The 17,202-nt window shown below is 53.3% G+C and overlaps 1 protein-coding gene across 7 annotated transcripts in view; it reads right to left on the bottom strand.

Annotated features, from left to right (window-relative positions):
* NECTIN1 (nectin cell adhesion molecule 1) overlaps window positions 1–17,202 on the bottom strand; it is a 98,569-nt gene that overhangs the window by 54,015 nt on the left and 27,352 nt on the right. For all 7 annotated transcript variants that reach the window (XM_038161406.1, XM_038161407.1, XM_038161408.1 and 4 more), the window contains exon 2: window positions 696–1,046. In XM_038161406.1, coding sequence (XP_038017334.1) covers window positions 696–1,046 — 351 coding nt within the window. The remainder of the gene's footprint in view (window positions 1–695; window positions 1,047–17,202) is intronic.

The following is a 17,202-nucleotide window of genomic DNA, read 5'->3' as shown; positions in this document are numbered from 1 at the left end:
ATGGTTAGAAAAGCAGTGCTGCTGTTTGCTACATCCCAAGAGCCACCTAACACCACTGAGGCTGTGACAGAGCTTGTGGTGAGTCCAGAGTGTGCAAATTGCCAGCGATAATTCCCATGTAATAATTGATTTATGGCAGTGCCTATGTACCATGCACCATCTACCTGCATCATTTATGGGGAAACAATGGTGGAAGTGCCCTAAATGCAGATATATGGAAAGTCAATCCTTTCCTCCCAGAGGTTTTCATCCCTGTGGTAGAAAGGAGCTGAAATTGGAGAAAAAACAACTCATGTAGACCTTGGGTGGGGTCTGTTCACTCACAGCCCTGAGCTCCAGGGACAAACTCTGCTTGAGTTTAGGATCAATCTGTTGTTTCTTCTCTCTTGACAGCCCCAGCTCATTAAAACTCACCCACAGGGACCTGGTCACTGTTACTGCACCTACATTAGGAGTGTAGGTGGAGGGCAAAGGGGAACTGAGGGCTGGAAAAAGAAGAGGTGTGACAGCTCAGCTGTCTCAGACCCACCTGCTTTGTTCTCCCTGCTCTTCACCTCTTCCCAGTCAACTTAAAAATCAATCCCAGCGACAATTTACACCCCTGATTTGCCCTGAGCTGCCAGGATGTGAATCTCAGCTTCCTCCAGCTCTGTTGGACCGGAGGTTCACCCTGCAGAGCCTGCCCAGAGCCTTACCCAGCACGGTGAGGTTCAGCTGCCCTTCCCGGTTGCCAGTTGGGAAAGTGGCAAACTCACAGATGTACACCCCCTCATCCTCCAGCTCCAGCCGGGACAGCTGGATGGTGCCATCCTTGAAGGAAGGGTTCCGGAAGGTCACCCTCTCCTTGTAGGGGGACAGGATGGACACGCCCATGGCGGGGTTGTAGATGGCCACATTCTGCTTGGTGCCGTTGGTGGCCTTCTGCCACGTCACCTGCGTGATCTTCACAATGGGCAGCGGGTTGGTGAAGCTGCAGTGCAGCACCACGTCCGTGCCGATGAACCCCGAGACGGTGTCATTGACCAAGACACTCTGAGCTTGCAGCCCTGCAACGAAATGGCAACTCGTGAGCGTTTGGGCACTTCCCAGAAGCACTGTGGTTATTGGCATCAGCCTCAGGAATTTCTCTGTTTACTCCACTTGTATCACAGAATTCACAGAATCACCAGGTTGGAGGAGACCTTCAAGATCATCGAGTCCAGCCCAGCCCCAACAGCTCAGCTAAACCCTGGCACCCAGTGCCACATCCAGGCTGTGTTAAACACACCCAGGGATGGTGACTGCACCACCTCCCCGGGCAGCCATTCCAGAACTTTATCACCCTTTCTGGAAAAAACTTCTTCCTAATATCCAACCTAAATTTCTCTTGACACAGCTCGAGGCTGTGTGCTCTGGTTCTGTCAGTGCTGCCTGGAGACAGAGCCCAGCCCCAGCTGAGCACAGGCACCTTTCAGGAGCTGTGAGAGTGATGAGGGCAGCCCTGAGTCTCCTTTTCTCCAGGCTGAGCACCCCCAGCTCCCTCAGTGGTTCCTCACAGGGCTTGTGTTTCTTATTGACATGGCTGATACAAGAGCAATTTGTGGCTACAGGCACCTTCTGCATCCACCTGCAGCTTCATTCTTGGTCATAAACACCTTCCTCCCACTATGACCAGCCCAGCTTATCATCATCATCACCCAAAGGCACATGGCTGGATCAATAACACCTTCCTCCCACTATGACCAGCCCAGCCCAGGGCTCATCATCATCATCACCCAAAGGCACAAGGCTGCATCAATAACACCTTCCTCCCTTTTGTCTTCAGCTCAGGGTGACACGGAGTCAGCCATGGTAAATATGCAGGGCATGTGTGTCTGCAGGCATGTGAAAGCCCTGATGTTTATCAGCACAGCACATCCCAACATATGCTAACACACACTCAGACATCCATTTAATCCCATTGGAGCTGCAGCAGTAATTAAAGGAGCTGCAAAGACTCAGCCCTCATTTCAGGGCAGCAATAATTCCCATATGAGAACAGCTTTAAGGCACTGCCTCTACACCTTGCATGATCTCCCTGTATCATCCAGATTCTTTCTGTGGCCTTTTTATAACCCCAGAGATGGCTGAATTTAGGAACCTTCCACCCTGATTCTGTGGAAGGTGCTGGTGAAAAGTGGGAGCTGCAGTCCATGACAGCTCTTCTGTCTCAGTTGATTCCTCCCCTGACAGATGGAGAAAAGTATCTCCCACCAGACTGACCCTGAAATTCATCTTTGCTGCCACTGTGTCTTTTCCTAATCTGTGTGTTCAGAGATAATGCTCTGGTAATTATACAGCCAGTATTTGTATGATAAAGACAGCAGAGAGGCAAGGTGGGAAGAACGAGAAAAGCGGGTTTTGCTCCCAGCTTCTGGGAGAATCTGCAGTTGGATGGATTCTGGGAGCCAGGGAGGAAAGGAAAGAAAGGGATAATAAAAAAAAAAGAAAGATAGAGGACTCTTTCATGTTTTGCACAGAGAGTGAGGAACATGAAAGAGTAATGGAACAGAGAGAGGGGCTGGGGAAAGAAAAATGCAGAGCAAGAGAAACAAGACAGCACCTCCAAAGAGAAATGTCACCCTACTCGGTTCTTCCAGGGATGAATGGCTCCCTGTCCAAGGCTAAAATAAACTCCTCAGTGTTGGTCCCCGTGGCAGATGTGCCCTGGGACTTCTCCAAGAGTCTCCTTCCTGCAGTTTCACAGACACACACACGAGTGCAGGCAGACAAAACTCTTCTCCACCCACACTCCACGTTGCCCCCTCACTCCCTGCCTGCTGTTCCCAGCCTTATCCTAATCCCCGCATCTCATCCACGCCTCTTCTTTCTCCCTTCTCCTTCCTGTGACCCTGAGGACAAGCCCCAACAACCCAGCCTGGCCACGAGACGCCACCAGCTGACCACAGCCATCAGCAGTTCCGACCGAAACTCGGCCTCCAGAGCTTTGTGTGAACTTGCCCCCTGCTCCCCGAGCCAAGCCCCACACCCCAGCACTGCAGCTGGGTGCTCAGGAATGTTCTCCAGAGCTTCTTACAGCCACAGCAAAGCGCTGGTGCCCTCAAGTGCCTGCATGCACAAAGCCACCGTGTCCTCTGGGGCTGGCAGGGTGCACCCTTCCCCTCCCAGCACAGCCAGGGCCATCTTCCCCACAGTTTTCCCTCCACAAAGCAGAGGGTAGGGATGTCCCCACTCTGAGAAAGTCACATCTGGACCATGTTTCCCCTCTGGAGAAGGATGTCCCAGCAGCAGGGCACACTGCAGGACTTTTCTGCCGCCAGCGCCCACAACATCCTCCCTGCTGAAACGAGGGCACAGGCTGGGTTTAGATGAGGCCACGCTGGGATCTGAGGGAAGAATGGGTGCCCAGGGGAGGGGGAGATGTCTCCACCATGCTGCGCAGCATATGCTGCTCCTTCCACCCTGGAAGGTGAGCGAGCCTCTCGCAGCGTTGCCCACACCCACCGAGGTGAGGAACAGCTTTGCCAAGCAGTCTGGCTCGGAAGGCTCCAGAGCCTCCCAGAGCGTGTGGGAGCTTGCTGGGGAGCACTTCAATCACGTAGCCAGGGCCTTGGGAACGGCCCAGCCTGGGTGGGTGTGCTCAGCACTCCCTCAGCTCCCAGGGCCGGGGGAGCGCGGAGTCATCAGCGCCTCTTTCACCAAGGGCTCGTGCCCCCAGCGGGGCCTGCCTGGGGCTGGGGCGCTGCCACAGCTGGCTCTGCTCCCCACAAGAGCTGGCTCTGCTCCCCACAAGCTCCCTGACCCCCCACGGGGCCCAGCGGGGCCCTTTGAACCGGCATTTCCACACCCCAGCAAAGCGGCCCCATCCGCCAGCGCGGGAAGTCACGGCTCAGCGTCTCCTCTGGTGCCCGGGAGCGGCAGAGGAGCCAAAGTGCAGACAGGAGAGGGTGGAAGGCCACCAGATTCTCCTCAGAGTCACCCTGCAGGGCTGGCAGTCCCTGTGGCATGAGCGCTGCCAGGCTGAAGGCCGCGACTGATGGGCAACTGAGATGTGCCTCTTGAATGGAGATAAGGTCAATCAAGCTGCAGCCATTCCAGCAGGGAATGTGATGGATAGCACAGGGGAGGTCAGTCCAGTCTCCCACTCCATCCATCATTACTGTGCCCTTCCTTTATGCTGTGATTTCCCTGCAAATTAATGAACTGTCCCTTTTAAAAATCAAGTTATTTATCTTGACCTTGAGCAGCAGCAACAATTCCCAGTTCTGCCCTCCCCCTGCCATGGGACCCATGCATCAAAACAGGCTGGGTTTGGACATAAACTGGAGAAAAAGTGGATTTTGGAGATGATAAACCTGTTCCTGAAGCCGCAATGGTCCTGCAGAACCCTCCTGTGCCCAGGTGTGAAGAGCCAGACTTCTGGCCAGGGAAAAAGCTGGTGCCAGTTGAGTGAGGAGAGCTTGCCAAGAGCCAAATGCTGCCAAAGCTGGGATTCAGGCCCTTACATGCAGCAGCCTTGACAAAAACACATTCCAAACTTTCTCAAGGCTCCAGGGGAAAAGGGAAAACAAAAAAATAACACCCAGCAGAAGAAATAACAAAACAAAACAAACAAAAAAACACCCTGAAAAACCCCAAACACAGCGCGGAAATCGCGTTTCCTTTCCAGGTGACTGAACAACTCTTTTGCAAGACAGGAAAAACTCTCTCTGTTCCACTCACCCAAGCCTTAAATCAGGAAAACAACGCACCCATTCTGCTCCAGGAGCACCCACACCTCAATGCAGCGATGAGGAAGGGGGACAGATGGGGGAAAGGGGTTTGGGAGGCTGCTGGATCAGCTCCCCATCCTAAATCAGAAGCCAGAGGGCAAACTTGGCTGTTGCCACGCTCTGGAGAGTGCTTGTTTGCAAGGTGACTGAGCTGGGCTGGCGGGCCTTCCCTCACCCCGTTACACACTCAATAATTCATCAGGGCAAATGCATAGATAATTGATGGCAATGAGCACGCACGGCCGGCAGAGGAGGAGAAAATAAAATCACTAATCAGCCTCTGGAGAGGTTTGAACATATTCAGCTGGATGTGTGTGTGTGTGAAGTGCTGGGATTGGCCGCGTTCCTCCTTTGCTGAACGATCCGTGTGGTTGGTAGGGCAGGGAGAAAGCTTGGGATGAATCCTGCCATTTTCACACCCCAGATCTCCCAGTGCCCACCAATCCATGCTGACACCTCCCAGGGGCAGCCAGCACCCGAGCAAGGATTAGCTGGATGGGTTGCAGCTTGCCCACTTGCATTTTATTCATTAGTTTTGTGGTGTTATTTTTTGTCACGGACCAAAAAGGGCCCAGCCATGTGCCAAAGACATGTTGGTGCCAAGACCTCATTAGTGCAGACCTCGGAGATCCTACTCCTCCACCTTGGCCTCTGAAGTGGTTTGTGTTGGTGCCTTTCCCCACGATCCCAACCCCAGATATTCACCGAGGCCCCGGGGGCTCCCGTGCTCAGCTCGAGGTGCCCTGAGGCACAGGGGCTGGGAAGGAAGGTCTGCACTCCCTGCGTGTCAGGGGCATTGGGACACAGCAGAAGTGGCAGGTGGTGGCTCTTGGAGCTGGAAACCCTTTCTCCTAAAAGCCCAGGAGGTGCTGTTCCAGCAAGGCTCCCACACTTGCAAATCAGGTTCTTGCTCCCCCATACAGAAAGCTCTGGAAATGATCTCCAGGCTCTGGGTGAGCTCTGTCACAACCTCACTCAATGCCTCTTTGTTAAGAGCCATGTGAACTCCACTCTGCTTTGCACAACCTTGCCTCTGCTGAGCCTCTCACCAATTTCTCTCCCTCCCGTTCCCTGATACTCATCTCCCCCCCAGGGCACTGAAACAGCCCTTGGCAGAGCGTGATGAGCCACCCTCTGGTGTGGCAATATCATGACTGATGCAGATGTCACAGGGATCGCTCCTGATTCTTAGTCACAGCAGCTGGGATCCTACAGGAGGACAAATCAACGCCTCACACTTCAACCTGCACAAACTCACACAAAAGGACCCGATTTTGGGACAGCACCATGGCCACGGGCAGCGATGTCCCATCCACGGTCCCGTATCTCTCACAGACACTGCAAATTTTCCATGAAGGAAAAGCGGGATGGAGCAGGAGCCCAAAACTTTCCACTCGGTGGCACTTCAAAATTTCTCTGCTGGTGTTTCTGAACTCTGAATCTTTCCAAAGGAAAACAAAGTCTGAAATGCAACTCTTGTGGGGCAGAGCCTCCAGCAGCCCAAAGGAACATCCCAGGTGTTTCAGGCAGGGTGGGAAACACAGGAAAAAAGATCCTAAATCCCAGCAGGGGAATTTCAGGTGGCAAGAAGCAAAGGTGTGAGGCGGCACTTGGCCAAGAGGTTTGGGTTAGTAGCTCTGCTCTTGCCAGGGAGGCTTTGCATTGATTGCCAGGCATTTAAATCAGGATTCTGCTGCTCTTCCAAGAGCACAGGGCCTGCCTCGCCCTGCTGGGAGCCCGTTGCAGTGAAGGAGTGGGCTCCAGTGAGTCACCCCAGGCCCTTCCTGTGGCAGCAGGCTTTCACTGGAGGTCTCTCTGTCATCCACTGACTCACTCCTGCAGAGCCTGAGCACCACAGGGATTGTAAAACTTGAGTTTCCAACACGAGGGGAGGGGGAGCCTTAGAAGGAAGATGAGAGAGATGTGGCAAGATTATAGCTCCAGGTGACATGGCTGCACATGAAAGGCCTGAGATAACACTGGGGTGGGGTGGGGGCACCCCAAGAGAGAAACTGCACGCCCAGGCATCCCTTCCCCCTTCCCAGTGGGAGCTGGGAGAGATTTATGGGAGCTGTCGGGAAATGGCAGCGTTGTACAATGGCCCGCCTGGCCCTCAGCCAAATAAATGCCTCCCAGACAAGAAAGGACTGGGCTGGCCTTTGGCTTGCAGATGGGAAACACGGGGTCCTCTCCTCGAGGTCACTGGTTCAGACCCAGATCCAGCCCATGGCAGCAGAGCAGAGATGATTTTACCCCAGGACCAGTCAATGGCTTGTATCGAGCGAGGTCTCCAGCCAGGCCATCATTGGCTGCCTTTGGGATAAAGCCTTCTCCTGCCTGTGCAGGATTTCCTCTCTGGGTAAATGGAGCACAAAGCAGCCTCAGGAGCCCCTTGAATGAAAGCTCTTCCCCAAAGGGCCTCATCCATTGATGCTCCACTTATTCCCTGTTCCACTTTGGGAAATCTGGTCACTGAGCCACCGCTGGGATTCACACACAGGCCCCAAGCAAGAGCAAGGCCATGCTTGTCCCAGTGCTCCTGGTAGAAAGAGATGAAAGAAAAGCAGAAGCCGGGGTGGGATGGGCCACAGATTGAAGAGTCAGGGATGACCACCAGACCAGACCAGACCAGACCATGAGTTTCTCAACTTTGCAAACATCCCCAGCTGCATCCAGCCAGGAAAAGGGCTGCGAAGCAGGGAAATGGGATGGGAACAGCAGCCTGCCTCTGCTCCCAGCTCTCCCTCCCTGCCGTTCCTTCCCTGGCTTTCTCACAGCTGCTTTGCTTCACCCCCCAAGTCACGGGGAGGGGAACATGCCCCATGGCAAAAGCAGGGAGGCTGGCAGAGCAGGGCTGCTGCAGAAAGAGCTGACACAGCACTGGGAAAGGCCTTCCTGCAATAAAGCTCCCAAAGCCCATGCTCAGCAACAAAGCACAAAGGCTCCGTCCCCGCCGCGCAGCGCCCGGCCCGCCCCAGCGCGCCCAGCTCCTCCAGCTCCCACACACCTGGGCACACACAGGCTGCCCCGTGCCCCTGGCGTGCCTCACTGCTGGCCACTTGGCTCATTTCCCCTCTCCTTGTGGGCTGGATGTGACTCCAGCTCCTTCCTCAGCTCTTTTCCTGCCGTGTGCTCTTGCTCCCACCTGTCCAGTGCTTGGTTTCACAACTCCAGTCCCTTTGTCCTGCAATTTCCACGTAACATCGCCTACCCTCCCCACTGCCTGTCTCCAGGATTGCCTCTCCAGCTGCTTGTGACTTTCTTTGGTTTGCCCTCCTTCCACTGTAGCCTTAAAAGTCTTCCCATCCCTCTTGTGTCTCCACCATCCCACCCCAGCCCACTCGCTCACCCCTCCTCATCCCCAGCCACTGTTCCACCAGTGGATATGTCCAGGATGACATTCTGCACTAGGAAAAGCAGGCAGCTGGCCAGGAAAAGCCAAGGAACCAAAAAACCAAGACTCTTCTCTCTGGAATCATCTCGCTGCCTGCCAGCAAGGAAAAAACCAAGGTCTTTTTGCTTACCAATTCTAACCTGTAAGCAAAAGAAAGGGGACCACAAGCAGAGCTAATGCTTATTTGGTGGTTGGGTGGGGAAGAAAAGCTGGAAAATCAAGTGTGGAGGAAGGGAAAGAAGCTGGAGCTTTGAGAAGAGGGAAGCTAATTAAGCTGAGACTGTCCTGAGATCTTATCTTGATGGGCTGAGTCCCCAAATGCACACGAGTGTTTTCTCTGCTCTGCCTCTTTCTTGGACTTCCTTGTTGCCTTGGATATTGTTCAAGGAGTGCTGGTCCAGTGCGAAATCTCCTCGCTATTAGAGCCCTCCAGGTGCTAAGGAGGAGGGATTTAATGAGGAGCTGTGAAGAGGGGATCAAGATAGTAACCCATGGAGAGCCTCATTTCCGAAAGGAGGGAACTCGAGCCTGAAGAGATTCAATAAAAACAAAAATAAACTTGATGGCACAGAAAAAGGAGAGAACATCAGATCCTTCCTCCCCTGGCTGGTCTGTGGGCTCGGAGCTGGAGCAGGAAATGGGGGAGCTCTCAGGGCAGGAGCAGGGAATGACTCACTCGCCTCCACAATGGGAACGGGACAAAGCCGAAACTCTGCTGACTCAGGCGTGACTTCAGCGCCAGGGTTAATAACTGGCAGCCTCCTCTGGCTGCCCCAGCAGCCAATTCCCTCTGTCCCCACTCAAACCAAGCCTCTTTCATCAGCAGAGATGCCCGGTCACAGGAAATTATCAAAGATCCAAATGCTGGTCTTGTGTCCAAAACGTGGTGAAAAGTGCACCCCTGCCAAACCCCGCTGGTGCTGGCCAGCCCTGTAATTTTCATGGAGAAGATCAAAACTCTGACTTTCCTACAGTTGAAATGTAAGTTTAACAGTCACAGCTTTCTGCCTGTGGTTTTGCTTTCCTCCCATTATCTCTCAGGATATAACATATTGCTGATATCTCACTATCTCCCGAAGTTAAAAAGAAATGTTTCCTCCTCTCACAAGCAGGAATGCCACGCTCTGTTCTTCTGTAATTTGTTTCAAATGATAGAAACAAGCAAGTTTTTGTGGTTTTTTGTTGTTTTTTTTTTTTTTTTTTGTAACCAGGAGAATGTGATATATGTTCTGGTGGCTGACAAGTAGGGAAAAGCTTTGCAAACAAGACAAATGCAAACATGGCACCAACAGATGCAATGGACAGACACCCTTCGCTGGCTCCCTGCCTGTGATTTCTCTTTTAATGTGTTTTTATCTTGCCCTAGAGATATCTCTGCAGAGAAGTGGGAAAGGCTCAGACCTCCCAACTTTCTCTGGGTTGTTTAAAGATTCCAGCCTGTGAACAACAGCCCACAAAGAACAGTGAGCACAAATAACCCCAAATTCAGTGCTCTGCTTGATTTCCAGCCTGCTGCTGCTCAGCTTTCTTATCATCAAGCCCCTGTGGAAGGAATTTCTACAGATTTCACTTCTTCCCGGGTTTATGATCTCCACAGAGCAGAGGCAGACACAGCTCCAGTCCTACCTGGGCCCCATCTGCAGGAATCACTCTGCATATTTATGGAAAAAAGCTTTGCATCTTCAAAAGGCTTTTCAAACAGCAACTAATTAATCCTCCAACACCCTGAGAGGCAGGAAAGCCTTATTACCCCTGCTTTCAGGGGTGGGGAAATCAGAGGTGCTGAATGACAAAGAGATGTGCCCAAGGCCACCCAGGCAAGCACCGGCAATCTCACCCGGTTGGAGGTGGGGGTGTGCAGAGGATGGTGGCAATTCCCACCCGAGGAAGCAGGGATGGAGGCATCCCCAGAGCCTCACCCACCCCTCATGCAAATGGCAGAGTCACCCTCATTTCCATGGCTGAGGAAACCCAGGGAGATGAAGTGGAAAATCCATTTAATAGGCAGAGTGTGGAAACTAAACATTGCCCAGGTAAGAGCTCCACTAAAGGTTCCCAAAATGTGGCTCAAGATTCCTGATTTTACCAACCATGAGCAAAGTGCTTGCAACCAAATCTCTGAGATTTTGTGCTAAGGACATGCCAGAAATCAGGAGAGACTTTGAGGCTGGGGGTGAGTGTGCCATTCACCCTCTGAGCAAAGCCAGCCCCACTTTTCTGAAATGCCCCACATACTGAGAAAGAGCGGGGTTAGATTAGATTTTAGGAAGAAATTCTCTGCTGTGAGGAACTGGCACAGGGTGCCCAGAGGAGCTGTGGCTGCCCCATCCCTGGAAGTGCCCAGGCCAGGCTGGATGGAGCTCTGAACAACCTGGGATAGTGAGAAGTGTCCTTGCCCATGGCAGGGGGTGAAACGGGATGAACTTTGAGGTCCTTTTAACCCAAACCATTCTGTGACCCCTGTGATGGGTGGAGATGCAGCTCTCCCACCCATTAAGGTCCCAGCCTCCATCCAGGCTGTGTGAGGAATGATTTCTGGGCTTAGAGGGGCCTGCAAGAGCCAGGACTGTAAACAAGGGACAAGACCACCCATTAAAGGCAGGCTGAGCATGGGGAGGGGGAGGAAAGCAGGGAGGGAGGGTCAGAGCCCAGCAGGGAGACCTCCCACCACGGGTCACGCTCCCTGCCCCATCCTCTGGGGTGCCTGGGCTTTGCTTTCCTGGGAGAACAACCAGGTACAGCCCCTCTTCCCTGCCCGGAAGGGTGAGGGCTGTCAGCAAGGGCTCAGAGAGACCAGAGCAGAGGGCGAGGCAGGAGGAGCAGGGAATTCTGCAGAAAAAAAAAAAAAAAAAGATGATTTGTCCTGCAGAGAAGAGTTCACAAACTCCCATTTCCCTTTGGACACCTCTCAGTGGGAGCATTGCTCCTTCTGCTGAGTAAACTGGGGACTTGGACTCAAAAGTTATATCTCCTTTGTGATTGTAATGCAATGAGGGACACAGGTGAACTTCCAGGAGGAGAAATTAAAGATTTCTCCATGCTTGAGTATCCCATTCTCCAACAAGGTGGCTTTGTGCTTCCAGGTAGCCCCAGGGAGGAGCTGGGGCGTGCTACAGCACTCCGGGGAATTTGATGACAAATGTCCCTCAGGAGGTGGAGTGACACCAGTGCTGAGTGCCTCAGTGCCCAGGGACAAAGGTGTCCCTTCAAACACAACCTTCAACACTTTGGGGGCCTCTCTCAGGGTGTTTCACTTTAATTCCCAGCAGGAAGGTTGGGATCCCCACAGCTCTGGCAGGCCTCAATCCCTGTGGCAGGCTGGAATCATAAATTTGCCCTAAAACTGTTCCCCAAGTCCTGATCCACGAGAGACCAGGCAGCACCAGAAGCAATCAGCTCCCCATGGAGATCCACGCACAGGCAGCAGGATGGAGCAAGCCAAGAGCCAACTCCTCATTCCCAGCCTGGATTCTCAGGGTTAAACAGCTCAGCTGGCCTTAACTGACAGATTTTATTGACTTTCATGGTGATTTCATTGACTTCTGTTCAACTATATCAGCACCAGGTCCCTGTTTCCTTCTCAGGGAGCAGCAAGCCACGTGCAGAAGGATGTGGAAGGCAGATGGATTTTCCTGTGCCACTGGGGAGAGCTCCAGGGAGCCATCCTGCTCTTCCAAGGACCAGGAGGTCAACTGCTCTCAGGGGACTCCTGTGTGCTTTGTCTCAGCTCAAACTGGAGGCTGCCACAAAAATGGAAAGCATGCAATGAAAAAATAACCAGAGCTGGTGGAACATTTTCCAGCGCAGCATATTTTTCTGATGGAAAAGTGTCACTCAGTCCAAGCCAAAACCATCTAGTGGAACGTGCTGATTTTGGGAAAATTCAATTAAAAAAAAAAAAAAAAAAGCCCTTTTGATAAGTTTGAAATGGTTTTTCCTTGTGGACTCTCATTTCTTTGAAATGGCATTATGGTAAAACACCGACCAGGAGCGCAGCCAGGGTGGGATGCTTTGGTTGCCACGGAATGGGGGCATTATGGATGAAGCCAGGCCAAAGTTTTCTTTTGAAATTTGCCTTCCGTGGAAGTTTTCAAATGACAGCCACAAAGCAGAAGGAGACCTCCCTCTGAAACGCCCAACATCCCCACTCTGCCAGCCCGTGCTGCCTTAGTCATCCCCACAGCTGACCTTTCCAACAGCTCTCACCCCCAAACACAAACCACCTCCCTGTGGCTCTCCCCACCTTCACTCCAGGCTCTGATCCATCGGGGCTCATCCTCTCCTGGCTCTCATCCCACCCCGGCCCTGGGTTAGGAGTTTCCTGGGGGCTTGGGCCAGCCCTGCAAGCTGTGTGGGACCCACAGCCACTGCACAGCCCCTCTCCCTCTGGCTTCTGTCTGCTCCTCCTTCCTGACAGACGGATTTGCTCCCACCCTGCACCTGCCTGCTGTGCCCACCTCCTCCTCCTCCGTCTGCTGCTTGTGCCTTTCCACTCTCTAACAACCCCAGGGGAGGCTGGTGGAGAGAACTCCTGTTCCTTTCAGATTTGGGGGCAAAAAAGAGGGGGAGAGAGAGAGAGAACACAAACCAGGTTACATTTTTTAGCAGACATGACAATATGGACACAGTTCCTCCAGAACATTGTGCATATTTTAAGACAAACTTTACCCCAAAAATGTCAGACAGCTCTCCTGGTGGGAGGAAGAATGAAGGAATGAAAGGGTCCTCCAGGTTTCCAGCAGAACTTTTATCTTGGAAAAGCTGGGAACTCCTGAGCACCCTCCCCAGCACAGCATGCCTGCAGCCCTGCTGCCTCCCAAGGGCTGGAGCGAGGATGGGTGCTCCAAAATACCCCATTTCCCACAGGAGCAGTTCTGTCCTCCCTCAGGGGAGTGCCCAGGGTGGGGGAAATGGCTCTGAGGACAAACCACTGGAGGCAGGAGCAGAGAGGCCTGCAGGGGAGATGGGCTGGGCTTTGCCAGAGAGGTTGTGGACTCTCCTTCCCTGGAAATGTCCAAGGCAAGGTTGGATGGGACTCAAGGGACTCAAGGGAAGCTGTCCCTGCCCCTGGCAGGGTGAGGAATAAAATGGTTTTTAAGGTCCCTTCCAACCCAAAGCATGCTGTGACTCCATGCCTTGACCTCATCACCCAGGTGAGGAGGAGCTGTGCAGAAAGAATCCCAAGGAGGGAGACAAGAACTCCTCCTCAGAAGGATGGGACCAGCCTGGCTGTGGCTCCCCTGGGTGCTCCACCACCTCTGGATGTGGCAGCTGGGCTGGGGCTGCTCCCAGGCTGCAGTGTCACTGGTTTGTCACCCCTGCTTGAGCTGAGAATTGCTCAGAATCACCTTCACCTGTTGCTTAGGGACCAGAGTGGCAGAGAGAACACAGCTGGGTGCTTGGCTACCTAAAGAGATGGATGGGAGGGTATAAATAGCTAATGGCAAGAGGAAAGAGGACAAAAAGTCCCATTTCCAATTTGGTAAAAAACTGACCAGAATAGTAGTGGAGGAAGACTTCCAGAAATAAGCATGTGGGTATTAAATGAATGGAAAATGAATTAAAAGAGAAGACAGGGAAAAGAGACTAAAAGGAGACTCTAAACCTGTTTGAACAGCAATTGTCCCATCTTGGAAAAAGTGTTTGTCACCTGGGTGCCACAAACCTTTACTGGAGGTAACTTCAGAGTGACAAGAGGCAGTGGAGAAGGAAGGTAAGTATGTAGATAAATGTCATTAGCCCCTGTTAGTGCAGGGCTCAGAGAGTTCAAAGGCTCAATCTGCAGTGAAAGGTGGAGGTCTCAGGACTGTGTCAGTAAAAGCTCTGAGAGGAGGCAGTTGAATAAACCAAAAATTTCTTCCAGGCTTGGGAGCCTCTTGTTTGTGATGCTGTCACCACAGCAGGGCTGTGACAGTCACAGGGATCTCAGCAGATCAAGAAGGGGAGAGGAGATCAGTCCAAGTGTGCCAAGGTGGGTTCTGCCTCTGAGCTCATCCCGTGCCCTGACCCACAGGGACGCAGCAAGCAGTGCACAGAGGATGAGAAGGACGTGCCCCAAAGGGAAGGGAAGAGCCTTCCTTGAGGGGAGGGACACGCCTTCCTCAGGAGAGATCCCATCAGAGAGAAACAACAGCCCTGAAAAGGAAAATAACAGGCTCTTCTCAGGGCGAGCTGAGAGGGAGCCCAGTGAGATCCCCACGGCTGTTCCCAGCCCTGGGGGCTATCCAGCCTCCACAAACACCCAGACAAGGAGGGGACATTTTGCTCTGGATGTCCCCAAGCGAAGGACTCAGACAGGGAAGCAACACAAAGCCCAAGAGGAAGAGGAAGTTTATAGCCGTCCTCAGAAAAGTCAGCGTGGCCTTTCCTCTCAGAGCTTCCACATCCCCTGGGAAAGCACAACAACTCATCTGCAAGTCTGCACAGAGCCCTTGGGAGCTGGAACCTCGGGCCTGACAACTCCGTGGCAAAGTGTGAATCCAAAGTAATTGCACTGTTTGCTCTGGGAATACTCCAGATACACTTGGCATAACAGGAACACTCAGAATTCTCTCCTTGTAGGATCTACAACCCCCCTCTTTACATCCCTCGGATTTTCTCTTCTCCCTTCTTTCTTTCCATTGCAGTGATTTTAGAAAAAGGCGTTCGAGTTTCTGCCTTCACTCTCTGCCTGTGTAATGAAATCTTTTTATCCTCCAAACCCGCCTTGCAGAGAGGGGTTCTCTGGAGCAGACACCGAGGGCAGGGTCCCTTGGGCATAGAGAACACGAGCTGCAGGCAGCTGCTGGGGCTGCAGGGTTAAGCCATTTTAATTACCTGCAAGCAGAGCGCCAGCCAAGGAACGGCCAATGTGCAAAGCAAGCCCTGCTGTCCCAGCGGGGCTGGGATGTCTCACCAGGCTCCTGCTGATCCTCTCTCAGATTAAATTCTTTGGTGAGAGCTGCCCTACAGTTTTATGGCAGTGGGGATGACTTCCCTGCACCCGTGTCTGGGCTGGGGCAATGCCTGTGCTCCCAGAGCTGTGCAACTGCAAACCTCCCACCTGGCTGACATCCCTGCAGAACCCAAGGAAGTCCAGCAGGGTTTGAAGCTGTTGCTCTTCCATTCCTAACATAGCAGAGAGGCAGATCCCTCCTCTCTATCTGTCCCCATCCCACCAAGCCCTTCCCAGCTCCCTGTGGTCCCCTCGTATCCCTTCATCTTCCTCAGATCCCACAGCAAACCCAAGGGAAGGAAAATGGTGTTTGGGTGTGTGTCTGTGTGGGCAGAGCGAAGGGAAGGAACAGATCTTTCCCAAGGGACTCAGATGGGAGTGAGGGCTGAGCAGCAGCTCTCCCCAAGCAGGGATGGCCATTTGGGGCACCCTGGCTTTGTGTGAAGGCCTCTGAGGCTATGCCAGGGCTCCTTCCCAACAGGAATGGCCATTTGGGGCACCCTGGCTTTGTGTGAAGGCCTCTGAGGCTATGCCAGGGCTCCTTCCCAGCAGGAACATGGCAAACTGTGCTGTCAAAAACTCCTGCACACGCCTAACTCCCCTCTGCCTCTTTCCCAAGCTCTCCACAGGGTAGCTCAAGCTGATCCAGGGAATTCTGTCCAGTCCCCTCCCAGCCGGCAGGGGCTCTGCTGCACAGACCTTCTTGGTTCCTGCCTCCATCCCTTCTCCCCCAGGCCTGCAGGTGCTGGGAAAGCCACAGCTGCTCCCACGGGACTCAGGGTCCCCATTGCTCCCGTTTCCCTTGCCCTGGTGCATGGGAAGCCACACCCTGACCTCTTCCAGCTCCGACTTGCTTTCCCAAATTGGGCCGGTTTTGGGCAGGACGTGCCCGGACCTGCCACCTCCTCCCCAAGCCTTTGAAGGCAGCCACGTAGGCAGCTGCACCCCGCAGACTTTGGTGTGGAAAAGCCACAAATCCCTGAGTCACCTGGCTCCAGCCTCTGAAGGTTCCTGTTCCCTCTCTCGGAGGGACAGACAGGCCCAGGACAACAGGACTCCCTTCCCAAGAACTCCTGGCAAGGCAGGCTCCTGTGCCAGGCTGGGCAGCAGGATTTTGGACCTCAAAGTGGGAGAAGGGGAGACCTTTGTGCAGGATTTTGGACCTCAAAGTGGGAGAAGGGGAGACCTTTGTGCAGGATTTTGGACTCAGGATGGGAGAAGGGGAGATCTTGGTGCTGGATTTTGGATTCAGGATGGGAGAAGGGGAGATCTTGGTGCTGGATTTTGGATTCAGGATGGGAGAAGGGGAGATCTTGGTGCTGATTTTGGATTCAGGATGGGAGAAGGGGAGATCTTGGTGCTGGATTTTGGATTCAGGATGGGAGAAGGGGGATCCTTTGTGCAGCCTGCTGTGAGAAGGGGGAAGGGAACAAGGGACAGGGACTCCTGGTGCCACAGCAGATAACCAGAGCAGATGGGTCCCTGCAGGGCAAGCCCCAAATCAGGGGGGCTTCAGCCTCAGCAAAGGAATCTGCCTGCCTGGAGGATTCTCTGTGCTCAGCACTGACCCATTTCCCCTTCCCAGAGAGCCCCTCTCCCCCTCAAAACCACTTCCACCCCTTTCACCCTCTCTCCTTGTCCCCCCAGTGCCCTCCACGGCAGGCTGAGGGTGAGCTGGGTGTGGGAAAGAAGGAGCCACCTGACAGGCAGGGCACAGAGCAGGGTGTGTGCACGGGGAACATTTCAGGGGAGAGGAAACACGTGCTGTGTTCCAAGGACACAGGGCTGGGAACAAAACCCTCCTGGATTTCCGCAGCCCTGGCTCTAAATCCCCCACCGAGGCCATTTTCTCAGCCAAAGGGACAATGGGACCTGACATAAACAATCCCATAGGATCAGCACATGGATACCCAGCCCGCCCCCACTGCTGCCTTGCCTCCCCCTCAGCCAAGCTGAGGCCAGCAAGACACAATGTGTAATTAGGTTAATGAGCTAAGCCCGGATTTTAATTGGGATTCCCCGATTTACTGGTCTGTCTCCTCCTTTTGTTTTACTGCTGGTGCAGGTTCCTAAAAGCTGTCCTTGCTAAAGGCCCTGATATTAGAAAGGTCTTACGGATCTTT

This window comes from Motacilla alba, chromosome 24, assembly GCF_015832195.1.
Source record: "Motacilla alba alba isolate MOTALB_02 chromosome 24, Motacilla_alba_V1.0_pri, whole genome shotgun sequence".
NCBI lineage: Eukaryota > Metazoa > Chordata > Aves > Passeriformes > Motacillidae > Motacilla > Motacilla alba.
This window is presented reverse-complemented; position numbering and strand designations above follow the sequence as displayed.